The sequence below is a fragment of the Trachurus trachurus genome (assembly GCF_905171665.1).
Source record: "Trachurus trachurus genome assembly, chromosome: 11".
Classification (NCBI taxonomy): Eukaryota; Metazoa; Chordata; class Actinopteri; order Carangiformes; family Carangidae; genus Trachurus; species Trachurus trachurus.
In genome coordinates, this window is record NC_139904.1 from 2,312,522 (window position 1) to 2,337,645 (window position 25,124).

A 25,124-nucleotide genomic window follows, 5' to 3' on the forward strand; every position below is an offset into this window, starting at 1 on the left:
AAAAAATTTATGAAACTATTTAACTTATCTTTCATGCATCCAAAATCCGAAATCATGGCTCTTTCAACAATGAAATGAAAAGTGGTTTTGTGGTAGTTTGAGCCAAACTGGTCAAAAAGTGAAGAAGCTTTTTCACCACGATCGATTAAGATCCTGGTGAAAAAGCTGAATCAAAAACAAACTTGTGACTCTCACTCTTTTGCACACATGTAATAAAATACTAGAGTTTGCCAAAATAAGTAAGAAATCTACAAACTAACTGGTCGGACATTTGCGTTTCATGTTTTAACCCTGAACTCTCCAGGTCTGTTGTCTCCTCCTCTGTGTCTCTAACCCTCCTCTCCATGTGCATTTGTTTCCAACAACGAAGCCGGTGAGAAATCAACCCATGGAGCGGTGGATAAGGTTATTTATCATCTACCATGTTACCATGTGTATATCTGTGTAGTCTTATCTGTCATCAACAAGAGATCACGGGTTACGGGGCGCGTTACGTTCGCCTCCTCATTCTCCCTGGAACTAGTTATTTAACCGTCACAATTACTCTGAAGCTGTTTAACTAAAGGTCAAAATCTTGCATAATTCCTCTCTATGATGGTTTTGGTTAAGTTAATCCACCAAACTATGACACAAGTCACCAACACATGAATATATGTGAAGGAAGCAGGAGGCGTGACTTGTTACCTCCTCATCACTGGGTTGAACTAACCTCTAAAACATTTTACTCCATGTTAAAGTGAAGCCTCTGTGTGTGTTAGAGTCTCATTTATCACTAAATCTTCGTCCCGTCAGGTGAACCTGAACCTGAGGCGCTCGGGTACATTATTATCTCATACCGGTGCGACCAGCTGTGTAAACAACGGCTCTGTGTGACCGAGTGTCGCCACTTCCTGTGGAGCTTGACTTTTTTCTTTTTTTCCCTCTCCTGCATCCAACCAACCTCGACCAATCAGAACCAGGTCGCTCACTCGCTCGCCTAACCTTTGGTCAAAGGGTTTTTAACAGATCATTTTAAATGGCGTCCTTTATCACCCTAGTTACACATTTGAAATATCCAAAATCCAATACTTTTTTCAGACTTGTCGGTAAAAAAATTCAAATAAATTGTGACATTTGAGAAATTAGATGTGTATCATGTACATAAATTTTCATTATTCTGAATTTGTATGCCATTATGTCACTAAATAATTGATTGTAGCTAGCGCATACAAGATAATTAACCCAGAAAAGACTTAAGATGAATATATTTCCATACAACAGTTTCAGTTCTCCTTACTTTTCCAGACCTGGAATTGCATAAAATCAAATTCCATACTTTTCCATATTTGCGTAGGAACCCTGTTATCAGTTAAACGCAGCATTGCATGCAACTGCTTCATTATTATCAGCCTCTGGGTCTCTCACACACACACACACGGTCTGCATGTTAGTGAGAAACCTGAAGAGCGAGCGTGTATGTGTGTGTGTGTGTGTGTGTAGACAAATGAACTCAAAGGCCTTCTCTTCTTCCCTTCCCCTTCCCCTTCGCACTATCTGGCAAGCTCCACTCCAGACAGGAAGAATTTCTTTCTGATTGTTAGTCAGAGGTGAAACGAACAATTTCAGGCCTCGCTGGCTTCTATATATAGACGAGTACAGGGTTAAGAAGAAAAAAAAGAAAAGAAAAAACTCATTTACTATTAAAGCCTGAGTGGAGTCCCAGAGCCACCTGCACGCTCGCTTCCAAGAGAAACACAGGATCTATGCAGCGGCAATCAGCGACTCTGACGTCACCGCCGCTGGACGAGTGCTGGTAATAACCGATAGCCATCGTTGGGGTTATTGTCCAGGAGGCCTGCAGCCGCTGAGACTAAACACAACCCTCCTCCTCCTCCTCCCTCTCTCTCTTTCTTTCTCTTTCTTTCTGCACACTCTCTCTCCCCCCAGTAAAGTTTCTTTAACACGCTGTTCCATCTATCCCCCCGTTTATTTTTCCCTCCCTTCCTCCTATTCTTTTCCCGGGTCTATATTTAGCCGCTTTGGAAAGGTCGGTCTGTGTCTGTCTGCATGCAGGGTAATAATAATGATCCAGGGGGCACCACACAAAACAAAAGAAAAAGGCAATGCACACAGAGGTAAGAGGCCGCACTGCACTTTTTTTTTTGTGTGTATTATCAGCGATAGGATCGGGACAACACAGAAAGGCAGGAAATAAATGGAGAAACAGATTAGGAAATGGGGGAATCTCTGTTTGGGCGTAAACGGAGCTGACGTGTGCAGAAAGTCAAACACAAACAAAAAACTATTTAAATGCAAAACTTAAAATTTCTCTTTGTCACGATTGGTTTTTTTTAAGTACTCGTCTGTCTGACAATAGTGGGATCACATAGCAACAGGTAATCTAACTCCTGAGCCTCAAACTACTGTTTAAAAAACCCTCTGCTCCTCATTAGAGCTGATCTCATAATTACCCTTTAAAGGATGGAGCTCAGAGTTCGAGGAGCCAGGGAGGAGTCAGGAGGAGGAGCAGATGAAGGAGGGGGAAGAGGAGGAAGTCAGGTGTAAAAAGGTGGAGGATGAGGAGGAAAAAGAAAAAAGGAAGAGAAAGAAACACAAACCGAGGAGCGGAGATCAAAGTGAAAGCAGCGATGGCCCGTCGTCCACAGGTGCTGCACATAAACTTCACCTCCGTCCTCACATGATGCCTCGCATTGCATAAGGCCGAGCAGACGGAGCAGGAGAGGAGAGGAGAGGAGAGGAAGGACGGGAGAGACAGGGTCAGGGTCAGTGTCAGGGAGGAAAAGGGAGGAGATATAAACAAAGACAAAGACGGAATAAGAAGAAAAAATAATTCTGGGAATATATTTAAAACCTGGTGGATGTGTGTCTGTGTGCTCACGTGTGTGTTTGCATGATCGTTTCCCAACCAAGGACGAAAGATCTGCAGCTAAAGGAAAAGAAAAGGCTTGATATTGATATTGAGGCTCCAAGATGTGGACTTGAATGTATATAATAAAAAACAACCATGAATATTCATAATATACTCAGTCAGATTTAAGGGTTCTTTGGTTGCACAAAGTAAAAGCTACGTCACTCGTCACTGCATTTTTCCTGAAAAAACAGAAGTAGCACGGTCGGGTTGTTTCCAGTGTGATGCAGCAGCTAAACTTAATGGAAAGAGAAAGAAAGAAATCAGAGAGAATTAAAAAAAAAAAGGGAAATGAGAGATAAGTGAGGGCGTGAATGAGCGTTTTCAACAGAGGAACTGAGACTTTCAGGAAACAGAAGAGACAAAAGAAAAAGTAAAAGAAGTACTGGTGGTGTGAAAAATGATGATGCGCTTGGATGGTGATGCGTGCAGCGAGGGGTTAAGAGAAGAGACGCTGCAGAAGAAGTGGAGGGTTTTTGACTGTTTGCCACAGCATTAGAAGCATTAAAGCCCCTGGACCGCTAAAAAGCGAAGCCTCTAAAGTCGGTAAAGCATCGAGACGAGCTAAGACGCTCTAATCTGTCACACAGCGGCGGCCGCCAGACAGAAACCTGTCGCGTCCTGGAGATCTTCTCCGCAGCAGCAGCAGCAGCAGCAGCACCTTGAAGGCAGCCAAGGGAGGCTGTGATTAAACCAAGACGGGCTGGCGTGAGTGTGTCTGCGAGTGTGTCAAGTGTGTGAGAGAGTGTGTGTGACTGTGTGTGTGTGCATTCAGGAGTCAGTTATTATGTGGGTCACACAGCTGTGGTCTTTTTTTTAAATGGATGCACCTCTGGGTTTAAGAAGCTGCTACTGAAACAGAAGCTGAATGAGCAGAGGAGAATCAGGGATGCAAACGGGTCAGGACCAAAAAAAGAGAGGAACTGGGAACTGGGGGGGGGGGGGGGGGGGTGCTCACCATTAACAAATAATTACATTACAATATCATGGAAAAGTCAATTTCCAGTAGTTCAACCCCAACCAAGTATTGAGTGCATATAGATGGACATAGTTTTCAGAAGGCCAACATTTCTATATTAAAAATGCTTAATAAATTCCTTTGCAATGTTTCAATTTTGGAGATACTGAATTTTAGGTCTTCACTGAATGTTAGTCATAATTATTACTATTAAAATAAACTGAATAAATAAAAGACATGGGATGTTTGATTCAGTGTGTAATGGACATAGGCCTATATAATGTGTTAGTTTCACTTTAATTGAACACATTCTACATCGCGGAGGCGACGTCTTTCCACTAGAGCTTCCTTCACCTCTGAAACGGGGCAGAGCTCCGTGGGAGACACCTGCCTTACACAGCAACGGACGTGCACGGGGGGAAAAACAGCGGCGCCGTCGCACCGACTGCACGCGGATACGCGCCGCTTTGGGTAACGAGCGCGCACGTCGCGCGTCAACATTGGAGGTCGGCTGTTACCAGTGTAATCAGAGACCATGAATGAGTTCGCCTCAGTTTCACGTGATTGTCACTGTCAGCCTGTTAGAAAAACATTTTACTGACCCCAGCTGAGACGCTGAGACCCCCCCCCCCCCCCCCTCCCCTCAAAACAAAAACTCTTCGGATCTGAACGATTCACACAAGTCACCTAATTGGTCATGAAAAAAGCGAGTTTCGCTTTTCGGCGCGCTGTTTGCATCCATGAGAATAATCAGGAAAAGGTCGTCACTCTTGTGTTGATGAGAAATAAAAAATAAAATAATAAATTGTTAAAGCAGAAGTAAGCGATCTGGCAGTCCCCGCCCTCGTCCCTACGTCACCACATTCAGGCGCATCCCTTGGCTGCACACACAGAGAGGACTGCCCCTTTATGCCGTTCCCTCTCCTCATTGGATAAATTTTGTAGGATACAAGGAAAGTTTTCTCCTCGGCTCAGAGCAGAGCAGAGTGACTGACAGACCCGTGTTTCAGACCAAACACTCTATAGAAGTGATTGCTGTCAGAAGATACAACTATTTAAGACTTATATTAACACAAACATTCTGCTTACTTCTGCTTTAAGAAACCAAACCAAAAAAAATCTGAGGTTGGGAAACACAAAAGCGGAAAAAAAACTTTTGTCAGTTTTTGTCTCGATGTGGCTATAAATAGAAATAAAACCGGGAATTGAAAGATCTGTGTGGGAACCATGATCGTGACCCTGAAGCACAAACTTCTTCTCCTCCTCTCCTAAAACCTGCAGCACCTGAGCTGAGCTGCAGCCGCGGGCGGAGCAGCCGCAGCAGCTCTGGACTCACACGCTTTCAAACTGGTCTGAACACGTTTCCCTCCCAGAAAATGACAACCCTGTAAAACATCCAGGCTGCTCACTACCTGCCTGTCTGTCTCTGTCTGCCTCTGTCTGCCTCACGGGAGATCTCAAGCTCACTTCCTTTTACTCCAGAGTGGTAAAAGGGTTTGGCTGAAAGAAAAATGTGCATTTGTGTGAATGATAGTGAGAGAGAAAGATGGAACAAGATATAAAGATGGAGAAAGAGGGAGAGAGAAAGAGGTAGAGAGATATGTAACTCTACCGTCTCCATGCAGAGGTGCACTGAGGCAGAACAGATGTGGTTTATCTGTTACACAGCAACTCACACACACACAGCTGTGCACATGCGAGTGTGTGTGTGCACAAAAACACACACACAGGTATAGTGCGTGTTTATGATGATACAACGTCTGCAGGAAATAAGGCCGACTGACACCCGCGGAGAGAAGTCGACCAGAGTTAAGATCAACATCAGACTGACACCAGTTCAGCTGAAGGAAGCACCATCGATCAGAAATCATCAATGAATCAATCACACCTGGAAACAGCTGTAGGATTAAAGGGATACTTCACCCAAAATAGATAATTCACCAATTTTCTTCTCACCGTCATGCCAAGGAAGGGTTTGGAGAACTTTCTGAGTCATCAAAACGCTTTAGGAGTTCCAGGGGATTTTCATATAATGGCGGTGGATAGAGTTCACTGTTGAATGGTCCAAAACACACACTATGAAACATCCAGATACCTCCATACTGCTCCTCACTACTGACCCAAGTGTCTTGAAGCCGCCACATGGAAAAGTTGTCTCAGAAAAAATTGAATGTGATCTCTGTTTTTAGTCTTGTTGTAGTCAAACATCCAATGGTTTACAACAACGAACGTTTCGAACATCTCGCAGCAAATCTCGTGCAGCCACTGGGAGCTGCTGCTACAACAAGGATAAAAACAGAGATCACATTAATTCTTTCTGAACAACTTTTCCATGTCTTGGCTTCAGGACACTTGGGTCAGTACAGACGAGCAGTATGGAGGTATCTGGATGTTTCATAGTGTGTGTTTTGGACCATTCGAAAGTGAACTCTATCCGCCGCCATTATATGAAAATCCCCTGGAACTCCTAAAGAGTTTTGGTGACTCAGAGTTCTCCAAACCCTTCCTTGGCATGACGGTGGGAAGAAAACTGGTGAATTATTGATCTTGGGTGAAGTATCCCTTTAAGATACAGACTCGTTTTTTTCCAAAAGGTCCAAAAAAAAAAAAAGAGCTTCTTCATGTGGACGGGATAAATTGACTCAATAGACTCAATTGACTCAACTTAGATCGGGTATCAGATAATAACAGGATTGATCTATGAAGCCGATCTATTCACTTTCACTTCAATTCTACGTTTGTGATTCGTGCTACATCACATTTCACATTTCAGCAAAGTCAAGCCCTGATTACTTCACTGTCTTCCACAAGGCAAGGTGTACAGTTTATTAACTCAAAACTCGAAACTTTGCAAAAAGAAACCCTTTTGAAATTGTAAAACTTGAGAACAAGTAGGCTGCGGTGCAAACGAAGGGGTTTATTCCACTGCATCTAACCATGAACTGCAAAAAAAAGAAAAGGAAAAGGCCACAGTGGAGCTGCAGAGCGGTGGCGGTGGTGGTGGCAGCGTTGTACAGGAGAAGACTTCAGAGCAAGAGAGAGGGAGAGAAGATAAATATCTGCGTTTAAATCTGGTTTCTGTGTTGTGGTTTGGTCTCCAGACTACTTTCATTTTCCTCCAACACACACTTACACACACACTCACATGGGTCTTTCTATAGCTGTGAGGACACACACACTCCCTCCCTGGCTGACATGAAGCAGCAGCAGCGGAGCTAAAACCTCAGCTTTAATTCTAACCTTAATCCTAAAAACCAAGTCTGAAACGTTTAAAACGTCCGCGCGACCAAAAGTTTGTCCACACGACCGTAGACAGACGCACATAAACACACACACACACACACACACACAGAGACAGACACACACACAGGGTGGCTAAGGCTAACGATGAAAATTTGGTGACTTCAGCTGTTGGACTGAGCCATGTGAACCACAACCACATACATACACGTGTCGCCACAGCCCAGAATAGGCCGCGGAGCTCCATAATATCCAAGGAGCTGGATGAGTGACTCATTCTCGTACTCCCTGCCAATCAAATTTCATCTCCCCCTCTCTCCTCCTCCACCTCCTCCCCCCTCCTCGCTCCCTCGTTCCTTCCTTCCCATAATGCCGCTTGCTTTGCTTTCCTCCTCAGCATCTTTTCCACACCAGACACCGAGACTCCACCACTGTTGATGATTACGTCTCGAAAACTGTTTCTTGTGTCGTCATAAAAATAAATAAAAAAGTCATAAAGGAAGTTTGTTTTTCTTTTTTTTCCTCCTCTTTTCTTTCTTTTTTATGACGACTGGGTTGTCGAGAGCAAATATCAAGGCAGGAATGTGCATATTTGTGCACTGATTAGCACCTGGATTCCCCGAGCATTATCTCAACGTCGTGTCTCGTTTTTCCACTGGATTGAGTTTCAAAACGCTCTCGGCTGCGACCGACGGCCAGGACTGCATGCATGTCAAACTTAAGGCGAGACACTACAGGCAAAAAGCACTGTTTTTTCATGCTTTTTTGGGCTATTTTTCTTCCTTAGCATGTATTCTTTCTGAATAGTGGAAAGAAATGGTAGAAAATCCACATTAAGGTGGTGTATTTTACTTCATTTTGTCTCTTTCGCAGTAGATTTCTCCTAAATTCACCAAAAGTTAACAGCTACTGTGACATACTGAGCTGTGCCTGTTGTCTGACCCATGTCATGTCAGGTATCATTGTAAAGTTCTCTCTGTATCTGAAACCAATCATAAAAGTACGATTTACATTAACCATCTATGGAATTTTACAGTACAAGTCTTTAAAGGCCGTTTTCTCAAAATGATATATCATCACAGTCTGATTTATACAACATTTTATCCCTAAAAATAGGGCGAAATTTGATTTTTTTTAGGGCTGGTGACAGTATTTTCTCATTTACAGAGTGATAAAAAGAGATATTGAAAATCCCCTCTGTAAAAACCTCTGACTCTAATATGTCAACAAAATAAAACAAGACTTTTGAAAGTGGCTTCATCCATTGTTCAGATTTCTGTTCTGGAAATATATGCAAATTAGCGCATATTCCATTACATATTGCCTCATTTACATATTTAAACATCACATTTGACAAAACTTGTAATACAAAAAATAATTGTCTTAATGTAAATGATAAGCTTGGGAAGTTTCATGGTGATATCTATTAGTTTAAATTTTTACCCTATTCACCTTTAGTGTCCCCACTAAAGCCAAAAAAAACAAACATCCTACACATCATGTGACACCCTCGTTCTCCTTAAAGCTTTGATGCTGATGAGTAAAATAAGAGGAAAACCTTATTAGAGATGTGACAGACGTACAATAGGTGTCTTGTACGCGAGGGTTTGACAGAATTAGCAGGAGCTAAATTACAAGATGAGGTAACGAGGTAACTGCACCAACCGATCAAACCCGATACGATTACACATTCCCCCTCTCTTTCTTTTTAAAAGATGATCTGCTGGTTGGAAAAACTTGGGTTTTCTGTTGCTATAATAAAAAAAAAAAACACAGCAACTCCTGGTGGAAACACTAAACTTTTAAATATACACAGAAATTGTATTAAATGAGGATTAGTCAGTTCAGCCAGTCGGTCGGAGAAGCAAATCATCTGGAAACTTATCCGCCATTTTTTGATAATCAAATAACTATTGAGGTTGAAAATTGAATTATTTTCTATTGGTTGGGGAAAACATGCCTTTTTTTATTTTATTTTATTATAGGGGGGCGGGGCCTAATCAAGACAATAACAAGATTCAATCATCATAACGACAATAATCATCAAGATGATTGACCCATTAATCAGCTGGTGTGATGTTTTAAGTTTAACTCCAAACCTGATTGACGACCTCCTTCAAAAGGGAGGAGTTGTTATTGATTGGACTTAAAGACCATCAGGGAGACTTAACTTGTTTTATTTTACATTTTCTTTTATACTCCAGCTTGATTATTGATCCTGAGCTGCCCTGAAGCTCATAATAATATCATCGATCTGCTCTGGAGGAGTGTGTCTGTGAAATCCCTAAAAAATGTGAAACAGCTAAGAGGGGACTTTCTTTTTCTGGTTTTTTAAAACATGTGTGATTGTGTCTGGGTGCGTTAGTCAGCCTTTCCTCATTGGCGAGAGCCACCGCAGTCTTAATTCAGCCGTCTATTGCATTAAAGCTGGAGCTCGGCGTCTCTAGACTGAGTGGCTCGCTTCCCCGTGTAAAAACATTAAAGACAGAGGCACGACGGCGTCACCACAGGGAGATGGCAGCCCCAAACGAGCAAGCCATGCTCCCGCTAGCTGCAGCGAGAAAATTAAAAGAGTGTGTGTCTCTTTCTCTCTCTCTCTCTCCTTCTTTCTATGTGTGTGTGTGTGTGTGTGTGTGTGTGTGTGTTAATGCAAGGCAGACATCACTCGTTTCCATGGCATGTTGGGGGGTCCGGGCGAGGAGCTTTAGGGAGATGAGGGGGCGAGATGAGTGAGCGTCTGACCGACTTTAACGTTTCAATAAAAACAAGACACACACACGACTCATTCGTCACTGTCGTGGTCGGTCGGCCATGGAGCTTTTCAAACAAACCGACAAAACACACACACACACGCACGTCACAAATCCACTTCTTACGAGTTAACAAATGGACGGGGACAGATCTTTGAATCTAATAAAGTGAAGTCCCACCATGCAGCTTAAATCATCACAGTGATATTCGACGGTGTTGTTGGCCGCCGCCGCGGTTGTTGGCAAATTATCTCAGTCGGATCATTTGTTTCAATTAGACGATTCATCAAGTCGCCAACCACACAAAAACTAAAAGAAAGAGTTGTGATGTTTGCGTGTTGGCTGGGCTCGATGTGGGGTCATGGAGGACAGACGAGGACGGGGGACGACAGACGGGGAAAGAGACACCGAGCTGAACTTTTTATGATGCTGACCTGATCAGACGCGGCCTTCCTCTTATCACTAATGTGATTTATGGCCCCTCACCTTTGAAGCGGCTAACAAGGCAAGGACAGGGACAGACTCACACTCACTCACACTCTGCATCGGCTACAAACGGCTTAGACTTAAAGTGAGAAAAGATTTAAAACAAAACAAAAGACCATGATTGATTGAAAAATTCAATCACTTGACAAAGCACATGTAAATCAGAGCTAAAAACCTTTGGTGCAAACATAACGTTACGTAGCACTAGTGCACAAGATCAATAATATAATGTATGTCTGCATTAGAGCTGCAACAATTAATCGATTACTCGCACAATAGCCAAATACTAAATTAATCGCCAACTATTTTAATAATCGAATAATCGGTTTGGGTAGTTTTTTTAAGAAAAAAAAAGTCCAAATTCTCAAATTTCAGCTTCTTAAATGTGAATATTTCTGGTTTCTTTGTTCCGTTATGACAATAAACTGAGTATCTCTTTAGTTTGTGGACAAAACAAGACATTTAAGGACGTCATCTTGTGGTTTGAGAGTTGCAGCCCTAGTCTGCATATGTATACATGTGAATAGGTATATAGGCTACACATTTATAAAAAATGGCCACATGTTTCGATCCATAGGACTTTACTAGGATGATGGCTAGTCTGCTGCCATTATTTTATTCTTTTTTACACCTTCTCCTCTTGTTTTGTTTCATACATTATCAAATTTGTAAAAGGATTTCTTGAAAAAAAAGGGATAGACTACATAAATTGGCTTTTTTCTATCCCCATTCATTCAGGAGTTGCATTATCTTTTGTATTAAACAGTTTTTATTTATTTTTTTCAATGAATGAAGCAAATAAATGAACTAAATCATTTTTTTCCCCTATCTTTACTATGAAGAGATGGATTAATATAGTGGATTATAGACTAAAATGAGGAGGAGCTGATACTAGTGCAACTCAACAACAGTATGATCATTTTAAAATGTTTCTCTTTTGCCAAGTTGTTAGTCTGAGGGTTGCGTTGACGTCTGGACACCGGGGTTAACCTGTTCACGCAGGCCCCCTAGTGGTTGGGACGCCGGCGTCCCAAATCAATAACACACGAACGGCGTCCTTAATATAACGAAAAGTAGGCATGCTGTAATTAAAACTCCACCACAGACCTTTTAAGGACACTTTCAGCAACAGGTAGAAAAAAAAAGAAGTTTCTAGGTGCTACGGTTTTTTCACAGTCACTGAAAATGTCTCAAACAATATCAGACTACGGCAGCCCGCAAGTGACGTCACGTCAACAACGAAGGTGATTAAAACATATATGTACCATCTGTACACCTCTTCTTTCACCACCAAAAAATCGTTTTCTGTCATATAAACAAAAGCAAAGCACAAAAATGCAGTTTTTACCCCATCAAAGGTTTAAACAAGCCTGCTCACTCAACAAAAACAAACCCGGAAGTCATTTTCGAGTGCCGAAAAAGACGGACAATAATCAATAATAGACCCACTAAAACACTGAATAAAATTACAAGCTTACCCTTTTTTAAAAGCTGAACATGTGCTCGAAAATAATCCATTGATTGATTTTATCCATCGTGACCAGATATTCCACGGCGTTTTACGTAACTCCGCAGTTCTAATACTACTCGCATTCTCCGGCAGACTGCGCACCCGCTTTGCGCATCTCTCGTCGCCTGTCAATCAAAGTCACGGGGGTGAAAACTTTTTGGTCCAATAGCAGAGACTCTAAGGTGTGACCTGATATATAATGATCCCTGATTGGGCAAAGCTTAAGCCTGCACCCAGCTGGTTCATGTGGTTCCCTCTCCCCCTAGTGTCAACATGTAAGCAATACAAGTCGACACAAAAAGTGTGTTTTTACTGCCCCAAGTTTAATTAAAAATAATAATAAAAGACAAAATGAACTATTTCAAATGTCCTTGTTAATTTAAGCCATCACTGATGGTTGTGGGATGTTTACTTCTGGAGTTTTAAAGGAAAATAACAATATAATACAGGCGAAAATAGGTAAATTCATGTTTGGATGGGTTTTGGACACTAAATATTCATCCCCAGAAATAAAATTTTCAAATGGCATTTTACTTATGTAACTGGTGTTCCTAAAACCCATCAAGTGTGTGATTGGCCCCAATAGGTTATCTGTTGGAAAAAAAAAAAATCTCACTAAAATCTTGCAGTGTGCATTTTAGCCAAATTGGACAATTTTGGACAGGTTTTGCACACTGTACATCGCCAAGGGACACTGTTTGGAAAAACTCTATAGTGCCTCAGTAGTTTTACATATCAACCTAAAATTTGGTACACATGTGGACAGGGAGTGTGTGAACCATATATGTAAAATTCAACCTGTTTTATAATTAGGATTTTGATATATCACCTTTTCACCAAAAATTTCAAACTCGTTTTTTTTTTTTTCAAAAAAAAATAGCAATTCCAGAAGCCCATTTTTTTATGGAATGACTCAATTCAATATTTTATACATATAGATGTAAAGGGACAAAGGTTGTCTTTCATTTAAGCCATAAACCATAGTTGTGGGATTAGTACTTCTGTGGCTATTAAGCTTTAATTGCAGTGATACAAAAACAGGCGGAAATTGCCAAAAATGGCCTCTGCATGAAGAGGTAAAGCGGAGACATTAACACCAACGGCTACTCCCTGATTGAATAGAAAACTGAAAATGTAGTCTAGTCGTATTGACCCTATAAAAACTGCTCCTCCTCTACCCACAGCAGGTGAGATAAGAGCTGCAGACTCTCAGGTGTGCTCTGTATGTGTGTAAGAGACCGAGATAAAGAATAAATGTGAAAGTGTACATATTTGTTATAGGCAGTAAAAGGTTTCACTGTACAGAGAGGGAGAGAGAGGAATGTAAAAAGTTGGAGAATTACCCTTTAACGTATAAACTTTCTATATTTTTGGGTTTCAAACACACACACACTCACACACACTCAGAGTCACAAACAGATAGTCCCAGGACGTGCAGGATGCGGCAGCCATGAGAACCAACGGAGTTCCCCATAGACCCACGACCGAAGCAGCAACAACAACAGACTCTGTGTGCTCTGCATCTTTCTATCTCTCTCTCCCGACAGGTTTTATGAACTCAACTCCTAAGACAAGACTTTGTTTAATCAAAAACATCACATAGTTTACACTTTATATTATCTTATTTTCATTCAAGGTGTTTAAACTGTAGCCGGCGCACTGTAAGAAATGAATGGAGCAAAAGCATCTCGTTGCTGGAAGGCCATCGGCTTCTTCAAACAACGTTAAAACTACAGACTGTGTGAAATTCCCTTTTTTTTTTTGCACAAACAGTTATATTATAATTTATTATTATTATATAACACATACTAGAGGTGGGGGGGGGGGGCTCTAAGATGGCTAAAAACGAGATGCCCCGTCTCTGAATACATCCATATCTAATGGTGTCAACGAACTGTCAGTTCCTGTATAAACCTGCCGCTCTTTCAACACACACACACACACTCACACACAGGTGAGGTGCTGCTGCCTCTTGTCGTGACTAGAAAAGGGTGCGTTCAAGGTAACTAAAAGATGATCCTAGATGTGCGCCTAGAAATCAATAAAAGAAAAAAAATCCATCATCTTCATCATCATCTGGAGGAAACTGGGTTTTTTTCTTTCGTATTAAAAGCAGCACCAAGCTCTGAGAGGAGACCAGATGTGCGTTTAGTTTTTTGGATGTAATTGCTTTGGACACTGCGCTGCTCTGTGCTTCGCTGCCACATTGATACTTGAGCCTGTTTGTTGTGCACATGCAGGAACTCCAAAATAACTCCCCGAGTCATTTACCCTCAGATTTGTCGACATGACATTTTTGGGAATCGAGAAAAAAAAGTGCAGAAAGTATGTGCATTTAAATATACTTAGACTTACAGGGGGGGGGGGGGTGGGGGGGTGGCCACAAGTCAAGTCTTTAACTACATGAGCCTGGACGTGTCACACAGAAGAACAGGGAGACATACCAACCTGCTTTCACCCTGGATGTCTATCTGGGTTTTCTTTTTTACAAGCTGTGTATTCAAACAGCCTGGGCCTGGGACTGTTTATGGAAGTTTAGGTGGTAACGTATCCAACTGTGGGTGGTTTATGGAAATCTGTATTTTGAAACGAAGCAACGGTCCCGACGTTTTTACGAGATTATGAATTTGAAAAGGTTTTGCTTGGCCGTTTCTAAGGATGGGCATCTTGCATGTCTAAATCAAGCAAGAAAATGTGCAGGTGTAAAGTAAAAAAGAAGGAGCAAAAACAAGTGTACGGAGGGGCAGAGGGGCAGAGGGGTGGGGGGAAAAAAAAGTCTGGGTTGGATCATCCAAACAACCACAAAACCAAACTCTCTCTGTGTAAACCTGTTGGCAGCGTCCGACAAAATGCACCCAATTTATTTTGCATCATTTTACAAATGGTTTCTAAATTAGCCGAGCTGAAGACTTTCCACTGGGGCCGCCACCGCCGCCACCGCCACCACCGACGCTGCTGCTGCTCTGCTGCTGCTGCTGCCAGCGAACGCCACAGTCGATTTCAGCGTGTGTCAAAGTTCCCATTTCATTGTAAAAAGACATTATAATAACATCGATGTTGCCACCTAACCGAACCGAACCGAACCACTCCTCCCCCCCCAAAAGCTCCTACAGCACAGCGCAGCACAGGCTCCCCTAAAAACACTCGGCCTTTGGGTGGATATTTCCGTCTGACAGCAGCAGCAGCAGCAGCAGCAGCGTGGTTGTAACTGCTTGAGCTCCCCTGGCAGTGGCTGCAGTGGCAGTGTGGGCAGTGTTGTACAGGGCCACACCTAGTCTGTACCCGTGTTCCTTCTTTTATATACTCACTCAAGTCGGTCTGTAGAAAGTTAGAAAGTCAGACCCACATGTGTCAGCAGCTCTACACCTCCATTCTGCTGCCATAAAGCCGTAAACCATTTGCTAAAAAACCAAAACCTGTGCACCTCCACCTCTGTCCGTCTGATTCTCCACCAACCACAGATGTTACAGCCATAACAAGTGAGAATGACTCCAGTCAAAACAGCCAGAGGACAAAGCACAGACCCACCGCTGCACCTTCTGTATCTCTCAGCCTTGGGTTTGACTCACAAAGACACGCAAACGCAAAGGCAAGGGCAAAAAAAAAAATGCAAAATGGGATGTTGGATATGAGCTGCAAGTTAATGCAGGAGTAAGTTTAAGGGATAGTTCAACATTTTGGCAAATTGGTCCAGTGCCATAATCCCTATAGTCATAGCAGTAGGTTTGTTGCCTTTAATTGTCGGTGCAAGCGGCGGAGCAGAGCCGTGAGCTGCTCAGAGCTACGCTACGGAGGCTCATTATGGGATTTCTTGCTAATTCTTCAAATACACAATCCAACAACTCCAAAACGCTCTGGTGGACAAGTTGTGACCTGCACATTCACCACGCTATGAGATAATAACGGAGCGTTACGAGACGAAGCGAGGTTAATATTATCATTGATGATGACGTATGACATGCATTGCCAGGAAAGATCCGATCTGTCGGTTTAGACTACAGCTGTATTGGTGGATATCTGATATCTGATATAACGGGGGCCTGAATCTGATCCGAGAACATCCGATTCCATGCGTATTTGTCCCATTTATTCATGTTACAGGTCCGATCTGGGCCACTTGAGAGGAAAAAAATGGGAATGGGTCAACTTGCACCATGCAGTCAGTGTAAAGACAGCCTTATTTAACCAGCACTGTTACTCTGAAGCTGCTCCATTAAGGTACAAATCCTGCATAGTTCCTCTTTAGGTGTTACCGAAGCGCCACAGCCGGAAGCCCCTTCTCCCCCCTGTCGCCAGGTGTTACCTCAGATATCTGCCCCGCTGCAGAAGAAACCTGCGTTATTATCTGCTCAGTGAGGCGAGTCGCTGGTTTCACTTGACCTGCTGTGTCCTTTCATGAGCCCTGCTGGGAGTATGTACCGACCGCCGGGTCATAAATAGTTACAGATACTAAAGCAGACAGAGACAGAGGCAGAGGCAGGTCACCGACGACGATGATGATGATGATAATGATGATGAGCACATTCTTTAGGAGTAAAGAAAGAAAGAAAAATGAGAGAAAAGTGACAGCAGCACGGAGATAAAGAGGCGAAACCTGCACTTTGTCTAAGCCCGAGCTCTCAAAGTGGATTCATCATGGAGAGACAGGACGTTGTTCTTGCACTGGAGTTCCCACGCTAAAAAAAAAATCACATTAATACTCACTATGGTATGCATTAAAAGAAAAACATGCATTTCTTTCAGCCTTTTAATTCCCTTTTATGTGGGTAAAAATCTGCTAATGAAAGCCCATTGTCCTGTTTTTTCCACTAAACACTAAGATGACACTCTCGGCACACTGTCATCATGATATTTAGCTTTTATATCGTTTCATTTCTAATTATAAGAAAAGAGGAAGTTCCTATTTCTTATGAAAACCTGAAACGGCGGAGCTCGTTTCCTAACCCTTGCCTCGGCGGCTCTGTAAAATATGATTCGGCTATCAAAAATATCACCAATAAACGTCGGGGTTTAACTGTCGGCCTCTCGTTTCTTTTCTTCCTTTCTTTCTGAGCTGCAGCACTTTTGCAGATGCAGATGTTCAATTCAACCACAGTAAAATTCATCACAGAGGAGAACATTAAATGCTTCTCTTCTCCGTCAGTAGCCTCCGACGGCCGTCATGCGGCGCACGCAGCCCCAGGATCTATCCCAATTAGAGTTAACAGGTGCAAGCGGCTCATTTATTCTGCACTGGAAGAAAAAAAAAAGAAAAACTCTCTGTGCTTGTTGTTGTTATTGCTTTTTCCTCCTCAGCTGAAGTTTTAAAGCACAGTGTAACCGGCTAACTGTTAAAAAAAAAAAGGGGGAGTCGTCCAGGGAACTGTATTGTGGATCTAATTGCAGAAGGAGTGGATGGATGAGCACAGGTAAGATATACAGTGTGTGTGTGTAAAAAAAAAAAACCAAAACAATTACCACACTTTGTCAAAAATAACTACGTGGTGCAACATTACAAATTGATAATTCATGATGGTTTCACAGTACAAGAGAGCTGTGGATTCTGCTTTTAATATCTGAGCTGCTGCACAACAACCAACCAACCAACCAACCAAACACCACAGTGCCCGTAGGCAAGGCACTTCAAAAGGAGGTGTAAAGAAATAAAAAAAAAAAAGGAAATGCGCAATAGCTAATTGATTATGGCTGCACTATATATTATCTACTTGTGAACAATAGTGTCACAGGAGCCAAAATATTCAAGAGAACAGACAGGAAATCCTGAGTAAAGACACCAAATCTGAGGGGAAGGTGTTGTGGAGAAGCTCAAAACTTTTTCCCCCCAGTGGTTCTCAATAAAACATCTTTAATCTCACACTTTTATCCATGTGTGTGTTTGTGTGTGAACGTTTCAGTCCCAACAGCAACATCATCACCTCTCTGATGGGGTTTTTTTTTACACCGACAGGGCTCTGTGCCAGTGCCGGTTTTCATGGTCATGGTCTGCTGAAGAAACTAAATGTTTGGTGGTGATTTGGGCATCTACCAAATTAAAAAAAAAGCTAGAAAGTAGAACAAGAAAAGAAGAAGTTGTATGAATTTCCCTGTGGGGCTTATTAATTAAGTCAAGCAGCTAATTCTCATCTCTGAACTCTGGGAAGAGATGGACATGGCTGGGTTCACTCCAACACCAGACCAAATAATTAGGAAACTGAAGTAGGATAAGAAACAGGAAGAAAAAAAAAAAGAGTAATGCAGAGTAATGTATTTCCACTTAAAGGGATACTTCACCCAAAATCGATTTTCTACTCACCGTCATGTCAAGGAAGGGTTCGGAGAACTTTCAGAGTTATCAAAATGCTTTAGGAGTTCCAGGGGGTATTTCCGGGTATTTGGATGTTTCATAGTGTGTGTTTTGGACGATTCAAAAGTGAACTCTATCCACCGGCATTGTATGAAAACCCGTTGCCAGCCGGACCGACCCCCCCTGGAACTCCTGAAGCGTTTCGATAACTCTGAAAGTTCTCCAAACCCTTCCTTGGCATGACGGTGAAGAGTTCATTTGCAAAAGCAGATAAGTGCCATTTTGAAAAAAATGAGCTGAGGCTTTGTAATTATTCTTTGCATAGTGTTGTTTTCAATAAAACTTTATTTTTTGGAGATATGTCTGTTTTGTTACATCTCAAAGTCACTCAACTTTGGTTTGACCTTATTATGGAAATAAAAAATAAAGATTCTAGAATTTTTTTTAAACGGAGTTACAGTGCTTTTGCAAATGAACTCTTCGATGATTGGTGAATTATCGATTTTGGGTGAAGTATCCCTTTAAACAGGTGTGAACGTGGACTGGTTCACCAGAAAGCACCAGAGAGACCTACGTACAATACAGTCACACACACGCACACACACACAGGTGATGAAGAGGCACTAAATTAAACTTTTTGATATAATTACACCACTTTAACAAATGGATCCTCTAGATTTTTTTCCTTCTTTTTTTAAAGAACACTGAATAAATCTGGCTATCTGTCTATCAGCGGTCCATCATCACCCCCCCCCCACTCTCGCTCCCCCACTCTCTCTCCCTCTCTCTCTGTGTTTCCTGTGCGTGCGGCCCTCCTGCTGTTTGTTTGGCCAGCATGTCCCAGCTCGCGCAACCTGTCGTCTATTCTCTTTTTAAAGCTTTAACACGTTGGGGGGGTCACCAAAAGCCACCGCACATACACACATACACACTTCCAGGAAAAGGAGGCTCGCCATTTAAAAAAAAAAAAAGCAAAGCACTATGCGTGTGTACGTACGTAGAGATGATCCATCTATCATAGCAACGCTGCTGCTGCTGCGAGCAACGAGCTTGACCTGGACCGCCACTTTTGACAACACACCAGAGAAATGCTGACGTCACCCGGCAGCGGTTTTTTCCAGGGTCTGCTTGCCCAGACTCGGCTCAGCAGTAATCAGGAATGTGATCAGGTCGACCTTTCGCACGTTTTAAACCTGATCAGTCATAGTTGTAAAAAAAAAAAAAAAAAGACTAAGCCACACACATAATGGAAGGGAAACTAGGGGAAAGGGTTGCATCCTGTGAGGAACACTGACATTAGGGGATTTTTTCCCTTTCTTTTTCTTTTTCTCTCCGGTTATGGCATTTTCATTCCCAAATGGGTTCTGTCATGATTTAGTATGTGTTAAAAAAGGTGAACCTGAGACCTGAACCCACATGTTTACAGCCTGACTGGTCCTGCCAAAAATAAGACCATGCAGAGACTGGATTGTAATTGTCGTCATCTCTCCTCTCTCTCTTTTTTTTTTTTAAAGATAGATATACACATGGTTCAACATTCGTGACATGCACACAGCAAAACTGCAAACAAAAAAATCTAAAGAGAAGAAGGAGAAGGAGAAGAAGAAAAAAAAAAAAACCACATGGTTGTACGTCAGCCACCAGCACCTCTCCTCAAACTTTCCCTGAGACAAACAACTTGGCCTCGACTTGTTGTGTAATTGTGCCGTCTCTTACCGCCCGGTGCCAGCAGCATAATTCAGCGTAGTGGTTGAGACAGTAACACAACAAAGTCCTTCCCAAAGGAAACTAAAACAGCCTCGTTTTGAGTCCCTTTGGTTTGGTTCATTAGCTTTTTGGTCAAAACCCAGTTGTTATTAGAGCTATTTGAATCTGCATAAAGACGTCGTCTAGTTGCTCTTCCTGTAATTACAATAGGCTGAGTCAAGCTGCAGCACCGCAACCAAATGGTCTTCCTCAAGGGCAATTTGGTCTGGCTGGTAAAAGTCAAACACTCACTTTATTGTGACCACATCAATGTCAGGTAGGGCAGAGCAGAGCGGTGGCAGACATATGGGCTCACACACACACACAAACACACACACACACACACACACACACACACACACACACACACACACACACAAACACACACACATGGGCCTGCATCTCTGCACAAACACACACACACTCTCACTCACAAAAAACGCATAAATACATTCACAGTCGTAAACAGAAGCCCGGCCCCTCTCCAGACTTAACACCAGCTAATTGTTAATGTATGGCTCCTTTCACTCCACACACACACACACACACTTTGAGACACACACACACTTACATACAGAGTGCAACAAAGCGTGCTGGTTTGGTTTGCTGGCCCCGGCCGTCTACAGCTGTGACGTCTTACATGTGGCGCGTTGTTGATACAAGGAGTAACACAAGTGGAAAATTGGAGCTGGTGTGGCCAGACTGCTGACTTCCTGATAGGAAGAGAGTGGAGGTTGACCCATATATACATACACACACACACACACACACACACATATATACATATATATATATATATAATAAAAAAGGCCCCAACACTACGGGAAATGCACACAAAAGAGCCTGTGTAGCTGCGTGCATAATGTAATGCGGATGCAGATCAGAGTTGCTCAATGCGATCTTTTAACATCAGCAAAAAAAAGAAAAAAAAAACTACATCATACTGAATTGATGTCACTGAACAAGTTTCACAGCTTGTGACTCACCAGTGGAAGAAAAATAAATCTCCTTTTAGTCCCTAGAAACGGCGGGAAGTTGGTGTGAATCACACGCAAACAAAATGCTGAAAAACGGGAACTAATAAGAGTCGCATTTCATTTTTAGTGCGAATTCCTTTAAACCCAAACAGCAGAAAAAATCTTGTCGATGTTGGCAAAAAAAAAAGGGAAAAGGGGTGGCATGTGGTTAAAAACACTTTAAAAACTGCAAAGAAAAGCAGCTTTCCCTCAAGAGAACTTAAGTTTAAGTGAGTAAAACAGAGATTATTCATCGTCCAAGCATTGGGTGTAAATCAAGGATGTAAAATTGCCTGCTGAGTATTTTCTGCATGATGAGCTCTGTGGTCAAGATCAAAAAAAAAGAGGAGGTGGGATACTTCATGGATCATAGGATCTCCCTCAGCTTGCCCTTAAGCAAACTGAAAACAAAATAATACACTTGCAGACAGTCGAATCTGGCCATTCAAACATTTTTCAGCACTTTTTATTTCCCCAGAGTATTAGAGGCTGTATTTACACATCCATGTGGCGACAGACACTTGGAGAGAAGAGGAAAGTTTGCCTGGGGTTTAAGTTTCTCACAATTGTTATGTGCTTTTTTTAAAAAAAAAAGAAAAAGAAAAAGGAAAACAGTTATCTCAGGCGGCGGCAGAGAGATCTAGAAGTCATATTTCTAATTATGACGTTGTATTGTGGTGTGGTGTGGCATTCCCCTCTTAAAAAACATCCATTATGGGAAGTGGATCTCTGCCTGCCCAACATTACCACACACAACACTCCTGACTAAACTGGGTTTTAAAGCACAATGGAGGAGAAACCATAACCTGTTGTAAGGAGGAAGATCACAATAATCTAAAATATATATATCATTGGATTGAAAAATGTACGGAATTTGAAAAAAAAAAGAAAGAAGAAAGAAGCAAAGATCAGGAATGAAAGCTATAAAAAAGTAGATTAATGAAGCTTTTAACAGCACTAGTAAAACAATGGATGTGTCAAGAGTCAAAACGCAACACGCTTTACTCACTAAATGCAAATGTGTGAATAAAAAAAGGGGGGTAGAGGGGGTTTAACGTGTTTTCCAACACCTACAATTAATGAGCCTGTTGTCTAGGAGAGTTTAACTGCCTCACCCACCCACCCACCCACCACTGTATCACCATCACATCACCACCACTGATCAAATACAAGAGCGAAGAGTGAAGTTCCCAATCCAATCATTGCATTTTGCACACACTCACTCACTTTCCCACCATTCACTGCAGGGCTTTGTAGTGATAAATGGAAAAGTATGTGTGTTAGCTGAGACTTTCACCTTGGACCAATTAAAATGCAGCAAAAAAAAACAAAAAAAAAACACCAACGTTTGCTCTTTTTTTTTTCTGAAGCCACAATAAATATGTCAGGAGCCTGGTATGCTTTACATTCAATTGCAGTTACTCATCATTCATTTCATCCTTAATCATCCACAGGCGTGTCATGTCGGCTCTTATCAACTTTCTTTTCTTTACTAGTTTCAAACTGTGCATTTCCTGCAAGATAATGTAAATTCCTTATAGTTATCTCGACTTAAAAAAACTCACACACCTTGTTTTTTTCTTTCTTTCTTTCTGCAGATTAGTGGGGGGCCACAGCTAATAATATACTCTGAGCACACTGCTAACAAACACAGGACACTTCCAGTCACTGACTTCCACAACCTTTTTCCCCATTAAAACAAAGGAGGTGGTGGTTTTATAAGACAAAGCCACTGCAGTCAGGGTCAGGGGCAACAGAGCACCGACCCTCCTGACTCCTTTACCACTCACTGATCCGGGAAATTAAAGCCAACTACTACTACAGTTGACTGTAAATCACTGAACACTCACAGACAGACAGCGTTTTAAAAGTTAAACATCAGTGGGTTTATAAAAGTTTACAAACACAGCGCAAAGCTGCCTCAGACTGGAACAGTTCACCTGCAAATATCTGATCCATATCTTCATTTAATTCATTTAATCTAAAAATACTCTGTCTTCTTCTTATCTCAGAAATCACTGTACTTATAATTCTGTTTGTTTGCTGCTGATCTATTGACCCTAGCATGAACATTATTACTTTATAGGACTTTATATGACCTTGTTTTGTGTGATTGGCTTGTCTATTTACTTTTGTAGTTACTGTTTGTACGTGTTTTGTTTGTTTGTGCAGTCTACTATTGCACACATAGATAGATAGATAGATAGATAGATAGATAGATAGATAGATAGATAGATAGATAGATAGATAGATAGATAGATAGATAGATAGAAACATAAATGACCCATTCATGATCCTTGCAGGGCTCCAAACTTTCCCCAATACTTGAGTCAGCAAGTGAAATTTTTCATCTATGGTACTTCCACATGTGCAACCAGTAAATTTTTACTTTTTTGGTTTGTTTTTAACACTGGTTAAACTCAGAATCTAGAATCTGACATTACAGGTGGCAGATCAATGAAAAGGAAATGTGAATAATTGCTTTGCAAGTCGATTTACCCCCCAAAATTGTTTAATTGTGCTCCTACAAGTTTAACTCAGGGGGCCACGGTGCAACTACTATATAACAAAAGTTAGTCTGCAGCCCTGCCTTATGTTATATGTAGGATCCTCGCTTGGAAAAAACACGATAGCACATCTCAAGGTGGTTTACTACTCCTAATAAAGACTTTCCAACTTCAAAAACAGACTGGTACCGAGTGGTTCCGAGTGGTACCGAGCCTCTGTGCTGCTTTAAAACAACAGAAAACCACAACAACAGGCTGAATCCATCCACTCTAGCGCCATAATTTTGTCTCTCTCTCACACACACTCACACTTTCCCTGGAGTTTGTTAGCTGTTGGCTAGTTAGCTAGCTACCTAGCGTGCTAACCAGTTAGCCACCGAAAGCTACAACCGCTGCTGCTACTGCTGTTGTTGTTTTCTCTTGTTAAAGAACAAGAAAATGAGACAGAAAAGTAAAGAAAATAGGGAAAAAAGGCGGACAAGTCAGTTTAAATAGTAATAAATAATAAGAATAGTGTGTGGTCGGGCCACAAACTCACCCGAGTCCCCGGCGGTTTTCATCTTTGTTGCCGTCTTCGGTCACTTTCCCCCCCGTTAGTGGTGGTAACTTTAGACGTTGGTTAGCCGTTAGCCACGTTAGCTTCTTCTGCTCCTTCTTCTTCTTAGAAAGAAAGAAAGAAAGAACCTGCCCCCGATTATTATTAACGAGGAGGGGGAGGAGATGGGGGGAAGGGGTGGGGGGTAAAGAAAGTAAAGGAAAACGTAGATAAAAAACACTCCTTTAACTTTTTTTTAGAGGACGTTAAAAAACTTTTTTCCTTTCCTCCAACAGCGGAGAGTTTGTGTCTCAGCTCAGCTCAGCTCCGCTCGGGGGAGAGAGGAGGAGGAGGAGGAGGAGGGACTGGGGCTCTTGATGCGAAAAGTTGCCCCGAGAGTGGGGCAGGAGAAGGGTAGAGGAGGTGGAGGTGGGGGGTAGTTAGTTATCCAGCAGCCAGTCGTCGCCCTGGTCTGGTCTGGTCTGGTCTGAATGGCGCAGCAGCAGCAGCAGCAGCAGCAGGTCGATGGAAGTTTTTTGGGGCTGTAGCGACGGAATGCGATGCGACTAGTGAGTCTTCCTCTTCTTCAAATGTTCATCCCGCTTGTTGCAGAAGCAGCAGCGATGTCAAAGAAGCGTGGTCGATTCCTCCTCCACACCACCATCATCATCACCGCCACCATCGTCATCCTCACACAAAACAGACAGTAAAAACAGCAGCAGCGGTAGAAGCAGCAGTGTTGGTGTTGCTGCTTCTGAAAGGAACAAAAGTACCGCGGCCAACAACTCTCTCCCTCTTCTCCTTCTTCTTTCTCTTCTCTTCTCTTCTCTTTCTCCGGCACAGACTTTTTCTTTTTCCACTCTCTCTCTCTCTCTCTCTCTCACTCACTCACTTCGTGTTCTCTCTCTCTCTCTCTCTCCCTCCCCTTCCCTCCCCTCCCCTCCCCTCCCTCGGTCGGGGTGTCGTGTTTCGCTCTCCTCCTGCCACACGGGGCCGCCCACGCTGACCTGCGGAGGGGAGGGAGGGAGAGAGAGAGGAACTCAACGCCCACTTGTTGCCCGAAGATCGTCTATGGTTTGGGAAGATCACTGCTGTTCACGACCGTAGATAGACTGTAGTTCACGACACCACTCCACTCACTAAACACGACACGACAGGGGGATGAAGGGAGGGCATTTCAGGACT

The 25,124-nt window shown here is 42.4% G+C and overlaps 1 protein-coding gene across 1 annotated transcript in view; it reads right to left on the reverse strand.

Annotated features, from left to right (window-relative positions):
- The window catches only part of erf (Ets2 repressor factor), a 53,397-nt gene extending 28,571 nt beyond the window's left edge, over window positions 1–24,826 (reverse strand). Inside the window, exon 1 of the mRNA XM_083982143.1 lies at window positions 23,943–24,826. Coding sequence (XP_083838269.1) covers window positions 23,943–23,964 — 22 coding nt within the window. The 5' untranslated portion in view covers window positions 23,965–24,826. The remainder of the gene's footprint in view (window positions 1–23,942) is intronic.
- Window positions 24,827–25,124: the final 298 nt, after the last annotated feature.